The sequence below is a fragment of the Cynocephalus volans genome, chromosome X, assembly GCF_027409185.1.
Source record: "Cynocephalus volans isolate mCynVol1 chromosome X, mCynVol1.pri, whole genome shotgun sequence".
NCBI lineage: Eukaryota > Metazoa > Chordata > Mammalia > Dermoptera > Cynocephalidae > Cynocephalus > Cynocephalus volans.
Window position 1 is genome coordinate 117,058,330 of NC_084478.1, and position 21,581 is coordinate 117,079,910.

At 37.6% G+C, this 21,581-nt stretch overlaps 1 protein-coding gene across 2 annotated transcripts in view; it reads left to right on the forward strand.

Annotated features, from left to right (window-relative positions):
- The window catches only part of RNF128 (ring finger protein 128), an 84,434-nt gene that overhangs the window by 27,736 nt on the left and 35,117 nt on the right, over positions 1-21,581 (forward strand). Inside the window, exon 1 of one of the 2 annotated variants that reach the window (XM_063083571.1) lies at positions 3,726-4,425. The exons of the other annotated variant lie outside the window; for it this stretch is intronic. Within the exon in view, the coding sequence (XP_062939641.1) occupies positions 3,948-4,425 (478 nt within the window). The 5' untranslated portion in view covers positions 3,726-3,947. Of the gene's footprint in view, positions 1-3,725; positions 4,426-21,581 lie in introns of those variants that run through there. 2 annotated transcript variants of the gene reach the window in all.

Genomic DNA, 21,581 nt, shown 5'->3' on the forward strand with positions numbered 1-21,581 from the left:
AAAATGCAAGTTTTGGTTCAGTCAATCTGGAGTGGGACCTGTGACTCTGCATTTCTAACCAGCTCCCTGTTGATGCCGATGCTCCTAGTAAACAGACATACTCTTAGTAGCAAGGCTCTGTTGTAGTTTGAAAATAAGTCACAGTGAGACAGAGGAATATCATTGGGAATAGCCAGAGAGATACCCAGGCAAGTCTCCATAGAGTGGAAGGACTTTGATGCAGTCATGATCTACAATCTGTTTCTTACCTTGGTAAGCTTTGAAATTTGACTGGTAGCATAACCAGAGACTGGGCTCCTAGGGACTGACTCACACTTAACCAAATTCATAAGAGACCAATATATAAGCCAGAATGCTAATTGATTAATTTATAATGAGAAGTATAACTTCCAAGTGGATCAGATACTAGTGTCTGCTGATCAGAGCATTATCTCCCTGTAGGCATATTTACCTGAGGAGCTAAATGATAATAATAAGGTTGCTTGGTGAGGATGGACTCAGAGCAAGGAGAGTTCATGGGATGATTTTAATGGTTCATGTCATCGAGCTATAATAGTCTGATACCTCCATTCCACAACTGGGCTAGACTTCCAGAATAGTTCTGGGGATGGTGGCTTCCTCACTAGTCTCTCTACCACTGGTCTTGCCCTCATACAATCCAGATGATCTATTTAAGCCCAGATCTGATCATATCATTCACTTACTCCATTGACTTCAATATAAATTCACAATTTTAAACTCATTATTACAAAAAATTTAAAATATACAGAAAAATTGAAAAAAAATAGTACAATGAGTACCCATATACACCTGCCATTTAGATTCAACAATTGTTATCATTTTGCCATATTTGCTGTATGCACACACACGTGTGTGAGTATGTGTTTGGTCCATACTTTTTAACATAGTTTTCTACACTGTTCATGTTCTGGTACAACGTACTTGACAAGCTTCACTTCCCTTGGCTCCCCGTTTGAAAGTTATAGCTCAGCCATACCTAACTACTGAATGTTAATCCCCTGAATGTTCTCTGATGTCTCATATAATATACTATTGCCTACGCCTGAATATCCTTACTGTCTTTGCTTGGGTAAATCTTATTCTTAGACTCTGCCACACCCATGTTTCCATAGCACTCTATGCTTTTCTCAATCATAACATTTATTACACTGTTATTGTCTGTTTACCTCTCTGACTGTGCCACTAGACTGTGAGCTCACTGAAGGCAGGGACTGTCTCTTTTGTCTCCATATACCCCCACCTCTTCAGTGCTTTGCACTTAGTAGGTGTTCAGTAATCGGAAAATCCAACTGCTTATCACACAGTTCTACCTGATTACATCATAGGCACCTCAAAATCAACGTGGCTAAAGTGAACTCATCTCTCCTATTACCCACTCTACACATTTAAAACCCTCCTTCTGTGCTCCCTGATTGAATGCCATCCAGTCTTCTAAGCCAAAATCCTCAGAACAATCCCTAACTCCTCCCTCTCTTTTATCCCCAAAACCAAGTCCTGTTGATTCTACCTCCAAAATACATTCCCATTCTATCCACTTCTCTTCATCTTCACTACCTGTTTAGTCTAAGCCACCTTCGTCTCTCACCTGGAGCACTGCGAACAATCTTCTAGCTGGGATCCTTGCTTCTACTCATGTCCCCTCTGATCTATTACCCACAGAGAAGACATAATGATTTCTAAAATTCGGATCTGATCATATTACTCCTTGTTTTTGAATAAAGTCCAAACTCCCTAGCCTTACCCAACTGACTTTCAAGATCTGGCCTCCCCGCTGTGTACTTCTCCAACTTTATCTCTTGTATATACCCTAGGTTCTAATCACTTTGCACTTGAAGAAGCTGTAGTAATTGTAGTTTCCCAACATTTTCTCTTTCATGTCTCAGTGACTTTCCTTGTATTGCTCTTTGCCTAGAAAGGCTAACCCTCTCATACTCAGCACAGGTATAACCTCCTCTGGGAAGTTTTCTCTACTTCCCAGTCTGAGTTAGGTGACTTCTCTATTATCAACTACTGCCCTGGGCATATCTCTACCATAGCACTTATACTATATACATCTATTGCTCTATGCTTCGATTATCATTTTACTTGTCTGTCTCATCAAAGCTCCTTTATGAGCTTACTGAAAGCAGAGTTGATGTCTTATTGGATTTTGTATCCCAATGCTTAGGCCATGACATATAGTAGATGTGCAATAAAAAAATAAGAAAATAATGAATGGATAAACATTAGTAAATAGCTCTCCAAACTTCATTTTTGTAGATACCTTATAAAATACCTCCTTTCTTTTGAACACATTGTTTCTTCAAAGTACAATATAGTTGATTGTCATTCAAACAATATTGACTGATTGAATTTTGAGTGTTCTTCACCAACAAATTCAATTTCTGGAATTGTACCATTTCTTAGAGATGGCTGATCCTACCCATTTCTTTTCCTCTAGGTAATTTTTATCTCAGAGATTAACATCATCAGTATTGAAGTACCATGCTGTTGGCTCTATATACCTCCCTTGACTATAAAATCCCTTTCAAAATCTAGGGTTCAGGTTTTACAAAATTACCCATTTATTTATTTTCAAGGTGCTGTTGGTACATGTGTCCCTGAATCTGTTCAATAATAGTAATAACAGTAGTAGTATTTAACATATAATTTTTACAGTCTGCTAAGAACAGTTGTAAGTGTTTTACATGTATGAATTCATTTAATCATCTGAGCAACTCTATGATGTAGGTGCTATTATTTTCCCCATTTTACAGATGATGAGAAAACTGAGCACAGAGAAGTTCTCCAAGGTCAAAAGTTATTAATAACTGTCAGAAACCAGATGTATTTATTCAACTTAATTCAATGCACATTTACTGAGCACCTAGTAAATGTAATAACTGACAGGGTAGGCAAAAATCGTACACTTAAGTGAGGATAAATCATAATGCAATAGTGTTATGAGTGAATTACCTTGGTGAGTCAGGCTCCTTCCAGTTGTGGGAAATGGAGAAAGATTATACAGTTAAGGTCTTGAATGGTGCAGGAATATCTGTTTGGGTAAACCCAGTATGTGGAAGGTGAAGAAAAAGGCTTGGTTGTGAGGTGGTTGAAAACGGTAATTCTTTTGTAAAGACTAAGATTACTTTTAGAAGGGGCATCTGATTCAGTATATCTGGCCTGGGGTAAAGGTAAGAAGGAAACACATAGGCATGATGCTTGTTAGGCGCAGGAAAGGTGAATGGTGCCATTTGGAGCCAGTAAAAAAAAAAAAGGTAACAACGCGCTTTTCCTGCCCCTCCCCACCGCTAGAGAATCAGTAAACGGCCTGCCCACAGCACCTCCCACCTACCCAAATTCTTTTGACTGCAACTCAGACCCTTGGGATCCGCTTTTTAGAAGTACTTTTACATTCTGGCAGCGTAAAGCTGAAACGCCCTTTAGGCAAATATTCGGAGGGAAAAATATATTCTTGCAATTCAAAACGGACTCGAATCCTACCAGAAAGCTTTTACGTTCGCGGATTCTACAGTTCTTCACTTGTCTATTTTTCATAAAACGACGCGACACACCTGGCAACACAGCCTCAGATCCTACTCTAATGCCTTCCCATCCTGTTACCCTTTTAAGAGGCGGATCCCGCAGTGTCCTTTCCTCCCTCCCAGCCACCTCTACCCCCAGTCGGCTGGGCGGAGCTTCGTGCTAAAGCCCCAGAGCCCGACGCGGCCGCAGCAGTAGGGAAGAGAAGTGGAGCTTCCAGCAGCTGCGTCTGCCGCAACCTCTCCGCTGACGCTACGTGCTTCTCGGCTCGGACCGAGCTCGCGGCGCGCGGCTCTCTCTCCGCCCCCACCCCACCTGGCGCGCACCTGGTCAAGGCCAGGGTCCTGCCGAACGCCTGGACGGCGCGTGCCAGGGGCCCTAGGGAAACGAGGAACGCGCGCGCCATGGGGCCGCCACCCGGGGTCTCTTGCCGCGGTGGCTGCGGCTCTTCCCGATTGCTGGCGTGGTGCTTCCTGCTGGCTCTGAGTCCGCATGCCCCCGGTTCCCTGGGGGCCGAAGCAGTGTGGACAGCGTATCTCAACGTGTCCTGGCGGGCTCCGCAACCCGGAGTGAACCGCACGGTGTGGGAGCTGAGCGAAGAGGGCGTGTACGGCCAGGACTCGCCGCTGGAGCCTGTGGCTGGGGTCTTGGTCCCACCCGACGGGCCGGGAGCGCTCAACGCCTGTAACCCGCACACGAATTTCACGGTGCCCACGGTTTGGGGAAGCACCGTGCAAGTGTCTTGGTTGGCCCTCATCCAACGTGGCGGGGGCTGCACCTTCGCAGACAAGATCCATCTGGCTTATGAGAGAGGGGCGTCTGGAGCTGTCATCTTTAACTTTCCGGGGACCCGCAATGAGGTCATCCCCATGTCTCACCCGGGTGAGTGCAGCTACTAAATTTCCCCCCTCCAAACCTCTGCCAGAGCCAGTTTCTCCTATTTTCTTCAGTGCCCTCCTCTCCCTATCCCCTTGCTCCAAAGGAAAACGGGTGCCCTTTCTGCTCCCACTGAATGGGGCAGGGTCCTCCCCGAGATTCAACAAGGTGCGGGTTGGGCGGAAAAAATCCTTCAGATTTTGCCTCTCTGGTGAAAAATGTTTAGATAGACGAGATGCGGAGGCTGGCAAATCGACGATTGTTTGGGCTCTTTACGTCCCCTTTTGCTAGTGTTTCACAAGCGTGCCTTGCCTTGTATTAAGTGGTGGTGGGCATTGGCTTTTAAATGACTCTCAGAGAAGATCGCTTGGAAATCCCTTCCTCACTCTGCCATTTAACAGCCTCGGGACAGCAGCAGATTTTCCTCTCCTCTCTCCCTGTTTTTCTCTCCATGGTTTCCAGGTATCAGGTACAAGATTGTGTTACGGTTCCCTGTTAACCTCATTGCGATTTTGGTGGAAACTGCTTAGCTCTTGGGTTCTTCTCTGCCCAGTGGTCTCAGGTCCCAAGTGATTGTTGGTATCAGTGCTTTTCCTTGCTTCGGAAAAATCTGATTTAGGTTATTGGGTTGCAAAACCGGTGACTAAAGTTATTGAGAAAGAAGAGGTTTAGCATGAGTTTAAGGCCTAGTCTTTGGAAAAAGTAGTCCAGGTAGTTCTTAAATTTATGGGCCTGGTGTGGGTTGCTATTTTCCCCTCTTAAGTTATCCTTCCAGAAATCTCCCTATTTGTGATTAGGTATCCATGCCATATGTATATAGTGATCCTAGGTCCCAAAGGACAGAAAAAATAAAATTGAAGAAAAAGGAAGAGACACATGTAATAGCAGTCTGTCATCGTTGTCAGTAGGGCCTCAAGTCAGACCATGATTCAAAGTCCTGCTCCATTGCTTGTCCTGTGACCTTGGGCAACTTAAGTGAAATATCAGTCAAATGGGAATAAATAATAAGGAAGAATGTATCCAACAGGTTTGCCTTGAGGATAAAATGAAATAACGCCTTAAACAGTGAGTTTAGCACAGCGTAGCACATCATCCGCTCTCAGTAAAAGTTAGCTGAAAGGGTTAGCCTTCTGGAAGACACTGGAGAGATGAATCTGCTTATTTAGCTACTAGAGGATTTGTGTTTTTCCTAAAACATGTATGACTGGCCCTGCCAAGAGAGCACTTGTATTGCGTGGCTGGGTGGTATAATGGAAAGAGCACTGAACTGGAAATCGGGAGATTTGAGTTCTTTTAGCTCCTTCTTTGCCTCTATCAGCTTTGTGACCTTGTATAAGTTACTCGTATGTAGTATAGAGGCAGAGGGTGGAGGCCAAGTTGGCAGAGTATACAGAGTCAAAGTGAACTAGATGAACTCTAAGATCCAGCTCTACGATGCTGTGATTCTTAGATTTTATATTGATTAAAGGAGCAACTGTGTCTCTCTTGGTTGATAATTCATTGATTAGAATGAAATTCTTTTTAAAGCCTAGTAAAAATGAAGAATAAGGACTTAGTGAATTTTAAAGTCTTTACATTTCAGTTGGCTAGTTAAATGAATGGGTTTGACCTTGTCTCTTCCTAATGAGATTCATTTGCATAACTGATTTGTAATTGAAGAGCGTTTTTTAATTGAAGGGTTCCTATTTAGACCGTCGTCATTCCACTTCTGTTAAGGATATTCATCTGATAGTTTTAAGGGACAATAAAATTAACTTTTGGCTAGCTCTGGCTCTGTGCCAGGCACTCTACATACCTCTTATACTTTATTGAGAAACATTATGGTGTACTAGAAAAAGCACAGGCATTGCAGTCAAGATTACGAATCAAATTCTGGATTTACCACAGGATAGCTTTGTGTCCTTGGTCAGAATATTTAACTTTACTGAGCCTTGGTTTCCCCACCTGTAAGATGGAGAAAATATTTACATTGCTGTGATTATTAAGGATAATATATGTAAACTACCTAGCAGGTAATAGACAGTCAATGAATGTTAGTTATTATGATCGGCTAATGCTAACAGGATGCAAAAATTTAAAGTACAAATGTATGATTATGCAACTGTCCATTCAAAGACATGAATACACCGGGAATCTAATTTTGGCCGTTATGTTTCAGGATACCATATAGGAATAAAGCACTAAATATTGATCACTTAATTAAACTACATTCAGAAAGGTATTTCTATACTTTAAAAACTTATTATCCAAGATGATGGCCACAGCAATGTCTGCCATTAAGCTAGCCAAAACAGCGAGCATACTTGAGGTATGGAACCACATTTCTCCCTTGAACTCCTGGAGAAACTACTTTTCAACAAGGAGAAAAATCACTTTGCATTTCATCCACGTGTACTACTGAATATTTGTTTGCAAAGTGTTGTATTGTTTGCTTTACTCATTCCTGAGAGTAAGACTAGGGCTTCATTTTAAGTGCTGGTCAGAAATGACTTATCTTGGATCATAGTGGCAAAGACTTAGGACTGAGGTTAAAGTGTTGATTAAATCATTATATATTGCCATGAATTACACAGGGAGCACCAAATGTGGAAAAGCCATTGCTGTCTTCTTTGTTTACAAAAATATCTTTTCACCCACTCTCACAGGGGCCTGCACTTAAATCGTTTGTCCTTTGAGTTTGTGCTGAGTATCCACACTCTCACCTGTCACAGTCCTGTAACATGAAGACACATTTCTTTCATGTAATAGACCTAACTGGTTTAGAGTAGTTGCTTTAAAATTTTTGTTTAGTACACAGAAACTTGACTATATAAAAGCAATCAATTAGGAAAATGAAGCTGTTTTTATGTATACCAAAATTTCACAAAAGGTAGTCGCAGCCTAACATCAACCCATGCAATGTATTTCTGTATTTTCTTTTGGTTGCAGAGTATCCAGAAAATCCCGATTCACACAGATAAGTAATTGCAAATGTTAGATATTTATTAACAGCTTGCCTTGCAATCTTCAGATATTATTTCAATCAAACTGATCCAGAAACCTGGAAGGAAATTTTGGTTTCAAAGTTTAATCACTATTCAAATTCCTTATCTCAAATATGAAAATCAGATAAGAAGCAGCCAAAAGCAAGCACTAAAGCCATCTAAAATGTAGGATTGTCACGATGAGACATGTTAAGCATGTGCTCACTATTGTGTAACTTAACTGTTTAAGCAGATGGGCCCGAGCCTTGCCTGCTGTCTAATTGAGCACAGCCCCTGGGTTGAAGAGGTGTGTGTGCTTGCTTGTACAATTTTCATTGAGTCAACATGTGCAGGCATGAATTCATTGAAAGACCCGTGCAAAGCTACAACCTTCATAATCCATGACACATTTACAAGAACCTGAAACATATGCCAAGGTACAGCAGAAGCAGCATTATTCCTGAGGGCTGTTTAAAAAAAAAAAAAGTGGGAGTGGCCTGTTAGCTCAGTTGTCTAGATCCTCGTGCTGATAATGCTGAGGTCCAGGGTTTGATCACTGTAGGAGCCAGCTGCCAAAAAAAAAAAAAAGAAAGAAAGAAAAGAAATGAATGAACCAAGCAGTTTGAATTAATGATTTGATGGTCTCCAATGGGATAAATTTGATATGCAAAACAGTTGCTTGTGTACATTGTTGAAAGACAGTAGAGTAGATTAGTAGATTAGAGGTTGGGGTTTGCCACTTAGTATTTTTAAGATCATAGGCCAGTTATTTTATTTCTCTAAGATCCGGTTTTCTCTTATGTAAAATGGGCATAATAATAAACTTCCCTCATAAATTTACTGGGATTAAATGAGATAATGCAAATAAAGTGTTCAGCACTGTGTATGGCATATGGGGAGCAACTATTATTTTTTTAAATCACAGTTAAGACAATTAAATGTATTTTATAAAATGAAGGTTGAATCCTGTGTTTGTAGAACATAATTCGAAAACGAATAGCCTAGAATACTTCAAAGGCCACGTTACCTGAAATCTTAACTTGAATGCTTGAGCTCTTTAAGAATAGGGTCGGTAGACTGAATTCTTTATGAGAAAATAATTTTTTTTTTGGCCCTCCTATATTTGTCATTCTTTTCTCAAATAACTCCTTCTCCTTCCAGCTACCAATCTTCTTTCCATTCACGAAGAACTTTGGAATAGTGTTTTACACTGATTTATCACCACCCAACTCCTCAAACCCTTTATATTTAGTTTATATTCGTTTTTTTTTTTTTTTTCTAGGATATTGACTTTGAAAAGAACCTTTTTTAGGAGAGAGGTTCAAAAGTGGATGAAAAGAGATTGGCTGGTAATGCTTTACCAGTGTAAAATATCATTCCCAAATTCATTTCCAGATGCATCCTTTTTGACATCTCTGTAGTACTGTATTTGACACTGTGGACCACCCCTTCTTTGGAACTCTCCCAAGCAGTCTCCTGCTTCTTTTGCCTCTCTTTTGTTTCATTTCTGCTATTATATTAACTCATTCATCTAGTACTTCTGCTTCCTTGCATCCCGGTCACCCAGCTGTCCCCATCCAATAAATAGCTGCCACATCCAGTTGATTCTATCACTTTAAGTATTCTCGCATGCCAGAATATGTTGTATGTCCCCTTCTCCCGTGCAACTATTATTATCCTGCTTTCAGTTCCTGTGTCTTCTCACGGGAAAAAAATACTTAGCCTCTCGATTTGGTCTCCTTGCCTCCAGTCATTTTCTCCGTGCATGCAACTCTTCCTCCATATTGCCATCAGAACACAGCTCTGATCACATACATGCCATTACTTATAAATTGTATACTACATTTCTCTTCATGGCATATAAAACTCTTAATAATTTGGTCCCAGACTACTTTCAAAGCTTTGTATCCCTCTTCTCTTGTGTTGACCGTAAACATTCTCTGTCCTTTCCTATTAACATTCCTTTGCTTGTACTTCTGCTGTTTCCGACGCAGGCTTTTCTTTCCAGTTCTTCTGGTCAAAAATTCACCCATCCTTCAAAATCCAGCATAAATAGCTCCTCATCTTTGAAGCCTTTCTTAATTCCTTCTTTTCCTTTTCCTAGCTCACACCCAAAACGAAGCTATCTCTTTTTGTTCCCACAGCATTTCATTTCTTCTAGTACTTTCTGCATTTTGCTGGTAGTTTTTTGCTTACGTATTTTGCCTTCCTACTTAATTGTGATCATTTTAGAGTTTTGTTAATCTTTGTATGCCCTTTATACTATATGTGGTCTAGAAATGGTGGTTGAATTGCCTTAAAAAACCCAAAAACTCTAAGGCTACTGGACAAGTTTTACTAGAAAAGTATCTAATGGAAGGGGATTGGAATTCAATTCATTGAGCATTTGTCAAGGGTCTACTGTCTGTGCTTCTTGCCTGAGTATACAAAATAATTAAGGTAAAGTCCCTACCCTGTTAAGCAATATATAGCCTCTAGGAAGAAGAAGAAGAGCATACAGGAATAAGCGAGTACAAATATCTCAAGATTGCAGGCTCTCTAATTTCTGTGGTGATCACCATCATGGGACAGTTCTATGGATTTTTAATGTAGGTAACAAGAAAATAGTGACAAATGAGTTCTTAGAGTTTTTACATAGAACTTTCTTTGTGCTTTTTTTTTTTGAAGTTTTAAAAGCTATTTACACCAGCATTCAATTTATGTCTCCAATTAAAACGTTTCTATTGAACATGTTGGTGAATGTGGAATTTTATAACATAAAATAAAACACTTTAAAAAAAAAAAAAGGAAAATATAGCTTGATCAGCGAATTGTTTCCTAAACACATAAAGAATTTTTTCCCTCAGTCTCTGGAAGATGCGTGTTATCACATACAGAATGCCATAATTAATGTCTGTTCCTATTCTTAAATGTAAGAAAGAGAGGAAAGTGCCAAAGATATTTTCTAAGTTAATTTTGATTCTAAAATTAATTATGTTTCTTGTGAACTCTTGGAAAATACAGAAAAATATAAAACGAAAACTAAAAAATATACCCATGAAATTCACAACTCAGAGATAGCACCATTAATATTCCTCCTTGTCTCCTTTTCCATGCATAGGCATAGCTTTGTATTATCATAATGGTTAATTTTTCTTGAGCGTTAATGTAGTATTAAGAAAATACAAAAAAATTAAAAGAATACATACAAATTTGTAGATATAACATTTTAGCATTTTGGGGTGCTTTTGTTGCCCTTTTATCCTTTTGCTCTGCATATATATTATTTAAATAATTGTAATTACATACAATATATACTAGTTTTGTATCTTTTTTATTGTAAGAATTTCCCCATGTAATTAAAAATAGAGTGTTCTCTTGTACTTGAAAGTCATGGCCATTGACTGGGGGTTGGGGTTTGAGTCTTTCTTCCATTAGCTAGCAGAAGGGAAGTGCAAAAATGGTGATGGAGAGGGGTGTGAATTGAGGCATTTAAAACAAAATATATGCTGCACAGAGGTTTATGTAAAAATATGCTTACTAGCCATAAATGTGGCCTGCTCTAACCCATATGCATTGCCTATTGTGGTCTTGGTCCTTTGAAAGATTTGATCACCACTTTTGTGCTTTAGTTGCTTTTCTCCCACAATATTCCTGTAGATGGTATCTTTTTCACAATTGAGGTTTACACCCTATTTTCCTGTTGCTTGGTTAAGTAGCACCTTATTGACTAAAATGGCTTTTCTTTTATAATGAGGGTTATTGAACTGTAAACTATTGTTGGGGTTTTCCCCAAAGTTTACTTGATAGGGTACCATAAATATTTCCCGGGGGGTGAATAACTTTTTGTATATGTAAATTTTATTGAAGTATAACATACATACCAAAAGAGTACATAAATCATTAGTTTATAGCTCAGTGAATTTTCACAAAGTGAACATACCTGTGTAACCAGTACACTGCTCAAGAAATAGAATAGTACTGAACTCCAGAAGACCACCTCATACCCCAATATGAAGAATTTTTGATGCAGCACAATTGTCAACTTTGTCTCTTGGAGGAATGACCTCTTGCAGCATGTGGTAGGAGCCCAATCACCCACAGAAACAGTCTCTTCCACTGCACTGGAGCTATGTTATAGTAGTGGAGCTATGTTATAGTAGTGATCCTCAGCTACATACTGTAGGGAGTTATTACCAAGCACAGAGTACATGCACTTTTTGATGCAGTTACTAAGCCAGTTCAAGGTTGCCACACTTTCCTGTATAACACCCACCTTGCAGCCTTATGGGCAAAGCAGAACAAAAGGACTCTTTGTTATTATTCCATTTCCTGTTCTTTTTCTTTTTCAGCTGTATGTATGCCTTTCTATATATCATGGTATATAGTTACTGCTTGAATTTACCCATCGGCTTAGTACAATACTCATTTCTTTCAAAAAGGAAGTTTGGTGATAAATGCTGAGCTGTGGGAAACTGGATTTGATGGAAGATGTTAGGTTCAGAATCTAGTCTTGAATTACTTGGTTTTAACACTTGAATGATCAAATTTAGTGCAAATCAGGAATTTTGAGTTAACCCTATACATTTTGAACTTTTTTGAAAGAAGGTGGTACTAGAACTTACTTGTTGATGTGTGTGTGTGTTTGTCTCTAGATATTAACTTTTCATTTCAAACAAAATGTTGAAGTAACTTGTTAACTGCTGTCTGCAACTAAAAAGTCTTGCTTTTAAAAAGAAAATATACCATAATGTTAACAGTATTGGTAAAATTATGGGTGGTTATTGTTCTCTGCATTATTACTTTTCTGTATTTTCGGAACTTCCTACAATGAATATGTTATACTATGTAATCAGAAAAAAAATCGTTATTTGAAAAAACCCAAAATACTCCTGTAGTGTTGATAAATCCTAAAGAAAGCATTGATAATGTGACTATAGCAACAACAGGAACAATGCATATCTGATAATATAAATGATTTATAGACTATTGCGAAAATTTGAGAATTGCTTTGGCCTTTTGACTATATCTAACTCATATGATTGTTAGTGTGATCCTTTCTTGTTGACACTAATAGTTTTCTTCATATGTAAAATGAGCCTTGAACAGTAAAATAATTTTAGGACTGACTGTTTCTATTTTAGTATGGCATGTTGCTTTTCTCTTTGTCCATTGCATCACTATTTGTATTTTTTCTTTTTATCTGCCCCCACACATACACACATACTTCACTTTTCTATGAATTTTTGTTTCTTTCCTATAAGAGGCCCACTTACCCTCCTTAGCCCCCTTCAGTATGCATTCTATTCAGTACTTTTACTATTCATGCTAAATGTAACCACAAAGAAGAATTCAATATCTTGGCAATTTTTACCCATGAGACACTGGGTTCATCTGATGATGATAGCTCTTGTCATTCTAGAAAATAAATTTTGTTAGACTAAGGGCAAAGGGGAATCATGGCATTTTTATCTTACACTTTATTAATGACAGAAAACATACAAGCTCATTAAAATTGAATTACTTGTTTTAAAATTAGCATTTCCCTTGAAATTATATTCTGCTGTGTAAAATTCCACCAGTTGGTAGTTCACACAAAAAACTGTCAGATTGAAGGGTTTCTTTGGTACCACTTGTTTTCTTCTCAGGACGCATTTTGTGTCCTACTTTTCTATCCCCTTCCTCTGCCTTTAATAACCTGATTAATTCTATTTTAGGTAATCTCACACACACACACACCCTTTCTTGGAGCCTCTTCCTTCTTTTCAAAAATTTTGTGCATCCTTCTGTGTGATTCCACTTCTTTTGAAGTGAGTTTAAACATTGTAACAAACCAGTGTTCTCAATGTCTAAATGACCTTGAATGTGTCCGTAACTCATGCCCATAATCTTCACAAAAACCTCCCATCAACCATGTAATCCTGTTAAATATGCATTTTCTCATGTACCAGTATTCAAGATAAATTTTAAATGCTTTTGTTTGTTTTGCTTTAGGCATTGCAGTGATATCGTTTTCTGAAAAATTTTATTACAAATATGGATTAAATAATTTCTATTTGCTTTGCAGTTTCTAGTCCTCAAAGCATTTTTACATGGAATAATCTGTGGGCTCGTTTGAGAACCCAAACACTGTTTTACAACATTATTGTGGGGAAATGTGTTGTCTGTAGTTGCAAACAACTGGCTTACAAATGAACTTTTGAAACACACTCTGTTTGTGTTTCTATTGTGGTTATTGTTCATAATGATAGCCCCATAAAGTCTAGTTTATTATATTCTTTTCAACCATGCTGGTTTAGAGAGTCTTCTCTACTTTTTCAGTTTCTTTGGCATGTTGACCAAGGTTCTACCTCACCTTTTCCATGTGTTTCACCTTAAAAACTCTGCATTTTGTTTTTCTGGTCAGTGATGATCTCAGAAGACATTGGCATATTTTAATAGCATTTGTAATGCTCCTAAAAGTTTCAAGAAAATATCTTAACTTTGGCTTGTGGCTTAGTCATCAATAGATTTTCAAGTACACGTTTTCTTAAAGGATTTCAGCAGTCATTTGGATGAAGGTTATAAAAGTGTGAGGTTTTCATTCAGAGAACCATTAGCAATCTATGTTTAGCACAGTTCCAAAAATAGGGGTGTTTCAGTCAAATTCTTGTATTCCACCACTACCGTTTCATTTGGGCAAGAGTGCAGAATGTGTAAGAGAGACTGAAACTGGCCAGTTTAAAATCACCAGTCACCTCCCTTGCCTCGATCCCCAAACCTTACCATTTTTGCTGCTCCTGTCTGGCTGATGCCTTTCAATTGAACTGGCTAACAAGACAAAATAATTGACTTACCTTGAGTAATTATAGACAAACAGATTATCCTTTATTGGTAAATAAAACTACATGATTGCTCTATTTTTATTTCAATCTATTGTACCAAAGTGAATGTGTTCCATTTGAAATTGGGAGATAGCATATTACAGTGGAAGAACAGGTGTCCTTGAGTCAGACTGCTTGTTTTGAATTCCAGCTCTACCAATTAATAAATATGTAATCTTGGTCAAATTGTTAACCCAGACCTCATTTATCTTGCTCATAAAAAGGGGGATAATCATGCCTACTTTCTTTGATATTGTAAAGTGTTTGGCATGTAGTGAGCACTTAGTAAATGTTAGTTCTCTTGAACCTTTTGCTAACAATTTTATTACTACTAAACATAATACTTCTCCTTGGTTCACTACCACATTTTGAAATATATAATTGTTTTATATATAGAAGCAGATAAAAGCTGTGACATCCAATTGCTCTTTTTGGGGGCAGTTCCTGAGGAATGCAGGGAGAAATCACATAATCAAGAAACTGAAACAGCTATCTTGTCTTCCTTCTCCCCTGTGTATTTCCATTTTCAGCAACAGCAAAACCTTAAAATCAAGATATTAATCTCTAACAATGAACATGGCTGTGGATTTTTGACTGGCACAGTGGTAAAAAGAGGGAAGTTAGGAATCAGATGGATTTTTATATGAATCCCATCTCTATAATGTAATAACTTTTTTTTTTGGACCGGTAAGGGGATTGCAACCTTCGGCACGGTGCTGTCTGCACCACGCTCAGCCAGTGAGCGCACCAGCCATCCCTATATAGGATCTGAACCCACGGCCTCAGCACTACCAGCACCGCACTCTCCCGAGTGAGCCATGGGGCCAGCCCTGTAATGTAATAACTTTGAGACCTTAGCCAGATTAATGTCTTTAAGACTCAGTTTCTTTCCCTGTAAAATGGGGAAGATAATTGTATCTATCTCATAGGGTTATTGTGAGGGATAAATTAGATAATAAATGTAAAGTTCTTAGTGTACATCCTGATTTGTTAAAGAACAGCTTAACCACCTCCTCGCCCTCATTGATAGCCCAGTCTTAGAGATTGGCCATGCATGTGACTTCTGAGAGCCTCCAATATGCCAAAGAAACCCTGTTTAACTTTGTTCAGTGCATTATATTCTGAACTTATTTATCTATAGAACCCCTTTTCTCTCTGAATACTTAACATCTGAAATATAATTTAGGAAACATTAATTGCCATGCACTTGACAACTTCTTCCTTCTCTTCTGTTTTTTGGTTTTTTTGTTTTTTGTTTTTGAGGCCAGCCTCATATTTTCACTGTATCAAAGTTTTGTTGCTGTCAAGGATTGACTACGCCAATAAAGTTACCTCACTATGATAAGAACAGAATGCTTTCAGCTGTGTGACAAACATTTCATCATTTCTTATGTACTAATATGGTACTTTTTATATAAGTTTAATGTGGCTTCAAAGTGTAATTCCACAGTCTAGGTTTATCTCCTTATTGACTTTCAGAAACAATTTATTGTGAAAAGATAAGAAAATAAGTGAGACAAGTTTTGTTTGTTTTTATAATCAGCGTGTGGGTCTTGGTGCAAAAGCTAGCTTTTGTAATACTTCCTACAGGAGAAACTTTAATATATTCAGTACTAGAATGTTCTTATTTATAAATTTTTTGATACCTATATAATACTAAAAGTGATGCAGAAGCATAACAAAATCTCCTTTTCTTTAGTTTGGATACCTAATGGAATACTATTTGGACTACTAGAACTTTTTTGCCCCCTTGGTTTCTTGTGGCCAGGTCAAAAAGAATACCCTATCTCTCAACATAATACTCTTCCGAACTTTAATGATAAGTGTGATTTCCAACCTAATCGCCCTATTACTAACTATACCTGAAAAGAATGCATGCAAAAAGAGGTTCCAATTTCAATAAAAGTTTGAACACCCCTTTATGACCAGCACTGTGCTAGATGTTGTTGTAGCAGAGGAGTGAGCAGGTGATAGATAAACAATGATTTGGTCCTTTTCTTCTAGGGAGGTCACATTTCCAGCCTCTACTGCATTTTGTTTCCTTGTGTGTGTGCATTTGTGTGCGTGTGCATGTATGCTAATAATGATATTTTAGTCTGGCACTCAAATATCAGTTTAGGTAGGGCTTTCAGATCTACACAAAAATGGCACCGTCTAGAGTTTGGCAACAATTAAGATACAGAGTACATGTACCTTCCATGCATTCTTGCGCTAGTTCCACCTGGTCTGAAAGGGTGAGAGTAGAGTGGCACGTGGTGGAAGCCATGTCCCAGTTTCATTGTAAGTCTAGGCTGTGGCTTAGTTCTGTGCCCATATGTTTTCCCCTGGATACAGCAGTAATTTCTTTAATGGAATTTTCATTCTCAAGGCCTCACATTATAGGAAAACAGAACTAATGAGTACAAGGACAAACAGATCACCACAGTTTCTAATGTTTATTTGTATGAATTTTTTTTTAATCCTGAAACCCCCAAGTTTCCTGTCTGTTTACCCTTTTTTTACTGCCCAGCAAATAATATCTAATTATTTTAACCTGTTGTATATAACTTGTTAGTCAGTAGTTGCTTCACTTTGCACCTTAAAATATTCTTATCAGATTCTGAACAGCTCTGGATATTATACAATTTGTTATCCCAAGGGACCGAATACATTTATTATAGAGTTTACTGCCTAGCATTCATCTAGAAAATGGTAATAAACAGCAAATCTTGACTTTGGTTTCTAGAAATCTTACCACCCCCAAACAAAAACTACAACAATAGAAAATATTAGCATAAAATTTTTAATATAATTACAGAATATACTATTTATTAATTAAATAACATATATACTACAACTTATGCAAGGCCTTGCAATAGCATACTTTTTTTTTCCTCAGTATCAGCACAAATTTAAGGTTATATAGAGACCTATTCCAGCTGTTTCAAATGCTTCTCTTTTATGCCCTCTGAACCTCCTCAGAAGTACTCAAACCATCAGTCTCCTAGTGAACTTGGATGACTGTGTTCTAACTTGAGCTTAGGGCTAAAATGACATCTGTCCTAGCACCTGAATGTAAATCTGAAACTAAGGTGTAGCTGAGCCCCAGGCTGGAGAGAGATTATTGCCACCATAAGTGCAGCTTTGGCAGTAAGGTAATTTGAACAGAGTCAGCACTGTGGCGGTAAGCATCACACTACACCCAAGGTCTATGGAGTAGGATTAGTGCTTAACTTTTTATCTGTATATATGATACAACCTTGCTATAGGCAGACATGTCCTGTCTAGATATGCCATTTTTGTATATACACCTTAGACTCTGTTTACCACAATTATCTTTAAAGGATGCATTTGTTTTCAGGTCAAATCAAGATTCACATTATCACTAAATATAGCATATTTAAAGTTGCATTCATCAAACATCTATTTGACTTATGTTAATATGTCAGGTACTCTGATAGATGCTGTAAGTACAGTGATAAAAGACCCTACCCCTAACATGAAGAAGCTCATAGTCTAGCAGACAGTTAAACCAGATAACTTCAAGGTAAGTCTGCACTAGATAGTGTAAAAGTGGGACATCTAACCCAGATGGATTAGGATCTTATAAAAGGAGATTGGACTTTATTCTGTAGGTAAAATGGAGTTCTTTAAGGGCCTTTAGCAAAGGAATAATGAGTATTTTTCCCTTTTAGAAAATTTTATTTCTGGTAGACATGAGGAGAATGAATTGGAGGGCTAAGACTGAAGGCTTGGTATGTAAGTGGTTTTTTTTGTTTGTTTTTTTTTTTAATTTTATTTTGTCGATATACATTTTGGCTGATTATTGCTCCCCATCACCAAAACCTCCCTCCCTTCTCCCTCCCCCCCCCCAACAATGTCCTTTCTGTTTGCTTGTCGTATCAACTTCAAGTAGTTGTGGTTGTTATATCTTCTTCCCCCACCCCGGTTTTGTGTGTGTGTGTGTGTGTGTGAATTTATATATTAATTTTTAGCTCCCACCAATAAGTGAGAACATGTGGTATTTCTTTTTCTGTGCCTGACTTGTTTCACTTAATATAATTCTCTCAAGGTCCATCCATGTTGTTGCAAATGGCAGTATTTCATTCGTTTTTATAGCTGAGTAGTATTCCATTGTGTAGATGTACCACATTTTCCGCATCCACTCATCTGATGATGGGCATTTGGGCTGGTTCCAACTCTTGGCTATGCGATGAACATTGGGGAATGGTGATTTAGGTGAAAGGTAATGGTGACAGTGGAGATGTATTATAAAAGGAAAGGAATGAAATTATTTCTAATGTGGCTAGTTTTCAAACTTCTCTCTATGAAGTACATTACATACCGATAAAAACAAAATAATGCTATTGGTGGAGTTTTTCTAGGCACTGTTAAAAAGGATTGGCATTGAAACTCCTTGACCTTAGTGTCAGTCAAAGTATAATCAAACGCCAGCCCAATATTTCTCAAAGAATGGTCCACAGACCACATGCAGCAAAATAACCCACAGAACTTGTTAAACCTGCAAATTCCCAAGCCCCACCCCAAACATACCGAATGAGGGAATGAGGCCCAGGGAGCTCAATGTTTTAACAAGTTTCCCGCGTAATTCTCATACATATTAAAGTTTGAGAATCACTGATCTGGCCCAACAGTTCTCAAAATATGACTTGGGGACTGCTGGTCCCTGAGAGTCTTTCAGAGGTGCATGAGGTCAAAACTATTATTTTCATAACAATACTTAAACATTACTAGCCTTATTTACTGTGTTGATATTAACACAGATAATGTAAAAGCAATGGTGGGTAAAAATTTCTCTTAAGAATGCCCTCAATAAATCAGTAGGAATAATAAATTTTATTAAATCTCTACCCCGCAAAACTATACTCATGTCTGTGTGTGTGTGTATTTGTGTGCGATGCACATCAAAGTATGATTGTTATCTGAAGGAAAAGCACTTGTATGACTGAGTTGTGAGCTGAACTAGCTGCTTCCTTCAAACAACTCCTTTTAACTTGAAGACCTACTGACAAAAAACAGTTATTCAGACAGGTCTCTGGAAGATATTTTCTCAAAAATGAGCCAGATCCTAACTAGACTGTCATTTCAAGGAAAACAACTGACAGTGTTAGTTGCCAATGATAAAATCTAAGTTTTCAGCAAAAATTAGAATTGAAAAACTTTTATCCACCATGCGAGCTTGATAACTTCCCAATACTTAGACTTTTCTGATGAGATCAATGGTGATATTAATGACTGGCTTTTTCTGATATTGTATAATTTTGAAATGAGTCAGCATTTGGAAGATCTGCATAACTCAGTGAACTAATATTTTCCAAAATGACCAGTGCATGATATTACAAAACCACGCATGAATAAAAAAATCCCTTCAGTGTGCAAGACAGACCAATGAATTTTCATTAGCCAAGTAGAAAGAGTTTATTGATACGGTTTCAAATTCTACCTTCCACATAATATTTAAGACTCTATTATTTGTTAAGTTTTGGTGTGATATCAAAGAAGAATATGTGCAATTATCTGAAAAAGCTATTAAAACGCCCCTCAATTTTCCAATTGCATATCTGTTTAAGTACAGATTTCCTTCATATGCTTCAACCAAAACAATATATCACAATAGATCTAATATGGAAGCAGATATGAAGATCCAGCTTTCTTCTGTTAAGTCTAACATTAAAGAGGTTTGCACAAATGTCAAACAATGCCACTCTTCTTTATTACATTATTTAGGGAAAATATATATGGGGGAAATTTTATGTTAATTATATTAACATGAATTTATGATTATTTTAAATGAATAAATATTTTAAAAAGTCCTCAGTGTTAATTTCTAATATAGTAAATATCAATAGAAATAATCTACATAAACAAAAGTTCTTTGGGGTCCTTAATAACTTTAAAAAGTATGAAAACATCCTGAAACCAAAAAAAAAAATGGAGAATTGCTGATCTAGCCCTTTGGTTGTTATTGATGTTCTAAACATTACCATCAGTGGAAATTAGCATAGTCCAGGCAGGACTAGGTATTTTTTATAACAATTCCAAGAATTGTTTACCTGTTAGTATGACATGTCATAAATTATTCATCTGTGACCTTTTGAACAGTATTGCTTCTAATTCCCTAGTGTCCTTAATATGCCGTTTCCTGAGGACTCCATCTGCCAGAGATTGTTTTTTGTGCTGTATCAAGTCTGTGACCCATTCCCTAGTGTAGTATAGCCTTCAAAACCTACAGCAAAAGTTTTTTTTGGAGGGGCAGGGCAGAAAGGCATCTTGCTATACTATACATGGCTGTGTGCTTCTGTTTCATTTGTTGGCTTTTAAAAAGTGATTTTGATCACCTTCCTTGTCACCACCCCTGCCCACAAAAGATGATTTGTAACAATACAGAATGTTAAGAAGCATTGCTTTAATCAAAAGCCAACCTGTACTAATGCTTATTCTGCAACAGACTAGATTTTAACTAAAAGATAATTAGGAGCATAATGGCATATTGAAGGGGTGTGCAGTACTGACTTGGTCTGGTTCCCAGTGAACCATAGACATATATTTTCAGATACTTTAAAGAAATGTATATTTGTTTCTCTGATGAGGTGCAATGGTAGAACTATTTTTTTTTTAAATTGTGAGAACTGCTAGGAAGCAGTTTATATAAGAAACTGAAATTTGGTTAATCTGTGACTGGGAATAATCAAAAGGGAATAGAAAAATGTTGCCACAAAACAGGACTTTAAAGAAAGAGAAGCTAGTTAAGCTTAAAAGTTTAGATAATTTTTTTTTCTTTTTCTGTTTTAAAAAAGCACCATTTAGGATTCTTGGTCTGATGAGCTTTGATACTTCTTTGAATTAGTTGGCTTTCCCCAGTTGCCCAGAGAGTTTGCTCTATAGAGGGAAAAACTGAGCCTTTGAAAGCTACTGTGGACGAATGAATATTCAAAAGAAGTCCACTTGAATTGGCTCCAGATGTTCTAATGGAGGAAACGTTTCTTATGTTGGAACTCGTCACACCTAGATCTTGTTCATTCTAGATATCCGTGAATTCAAAAGTGCTGACCTCATTGTATTACCAGGATGTTTGGATAGTATTGAGTGTGACCTTAGTTATGGAAAAGCTACTTTGGCCTTCAGTTGCCTTTATTACTTGTAAGTCACTCATTGTGAACTCTTTTTTTAATATTAAAAGTAGAATACTGATTGAAAGAGATACTAGAATAGCTTTCCTCACCTCCTTGTATTTTGTGTTTGAATGCCAAGGTGCTATAAGTATGCTATCATTATGCTTAGAATATTTCATATATTGTAAAATGTTTTAAAATTTATTTTACGTTTTGAGACATGTTAATATTATGTAAATATGGGG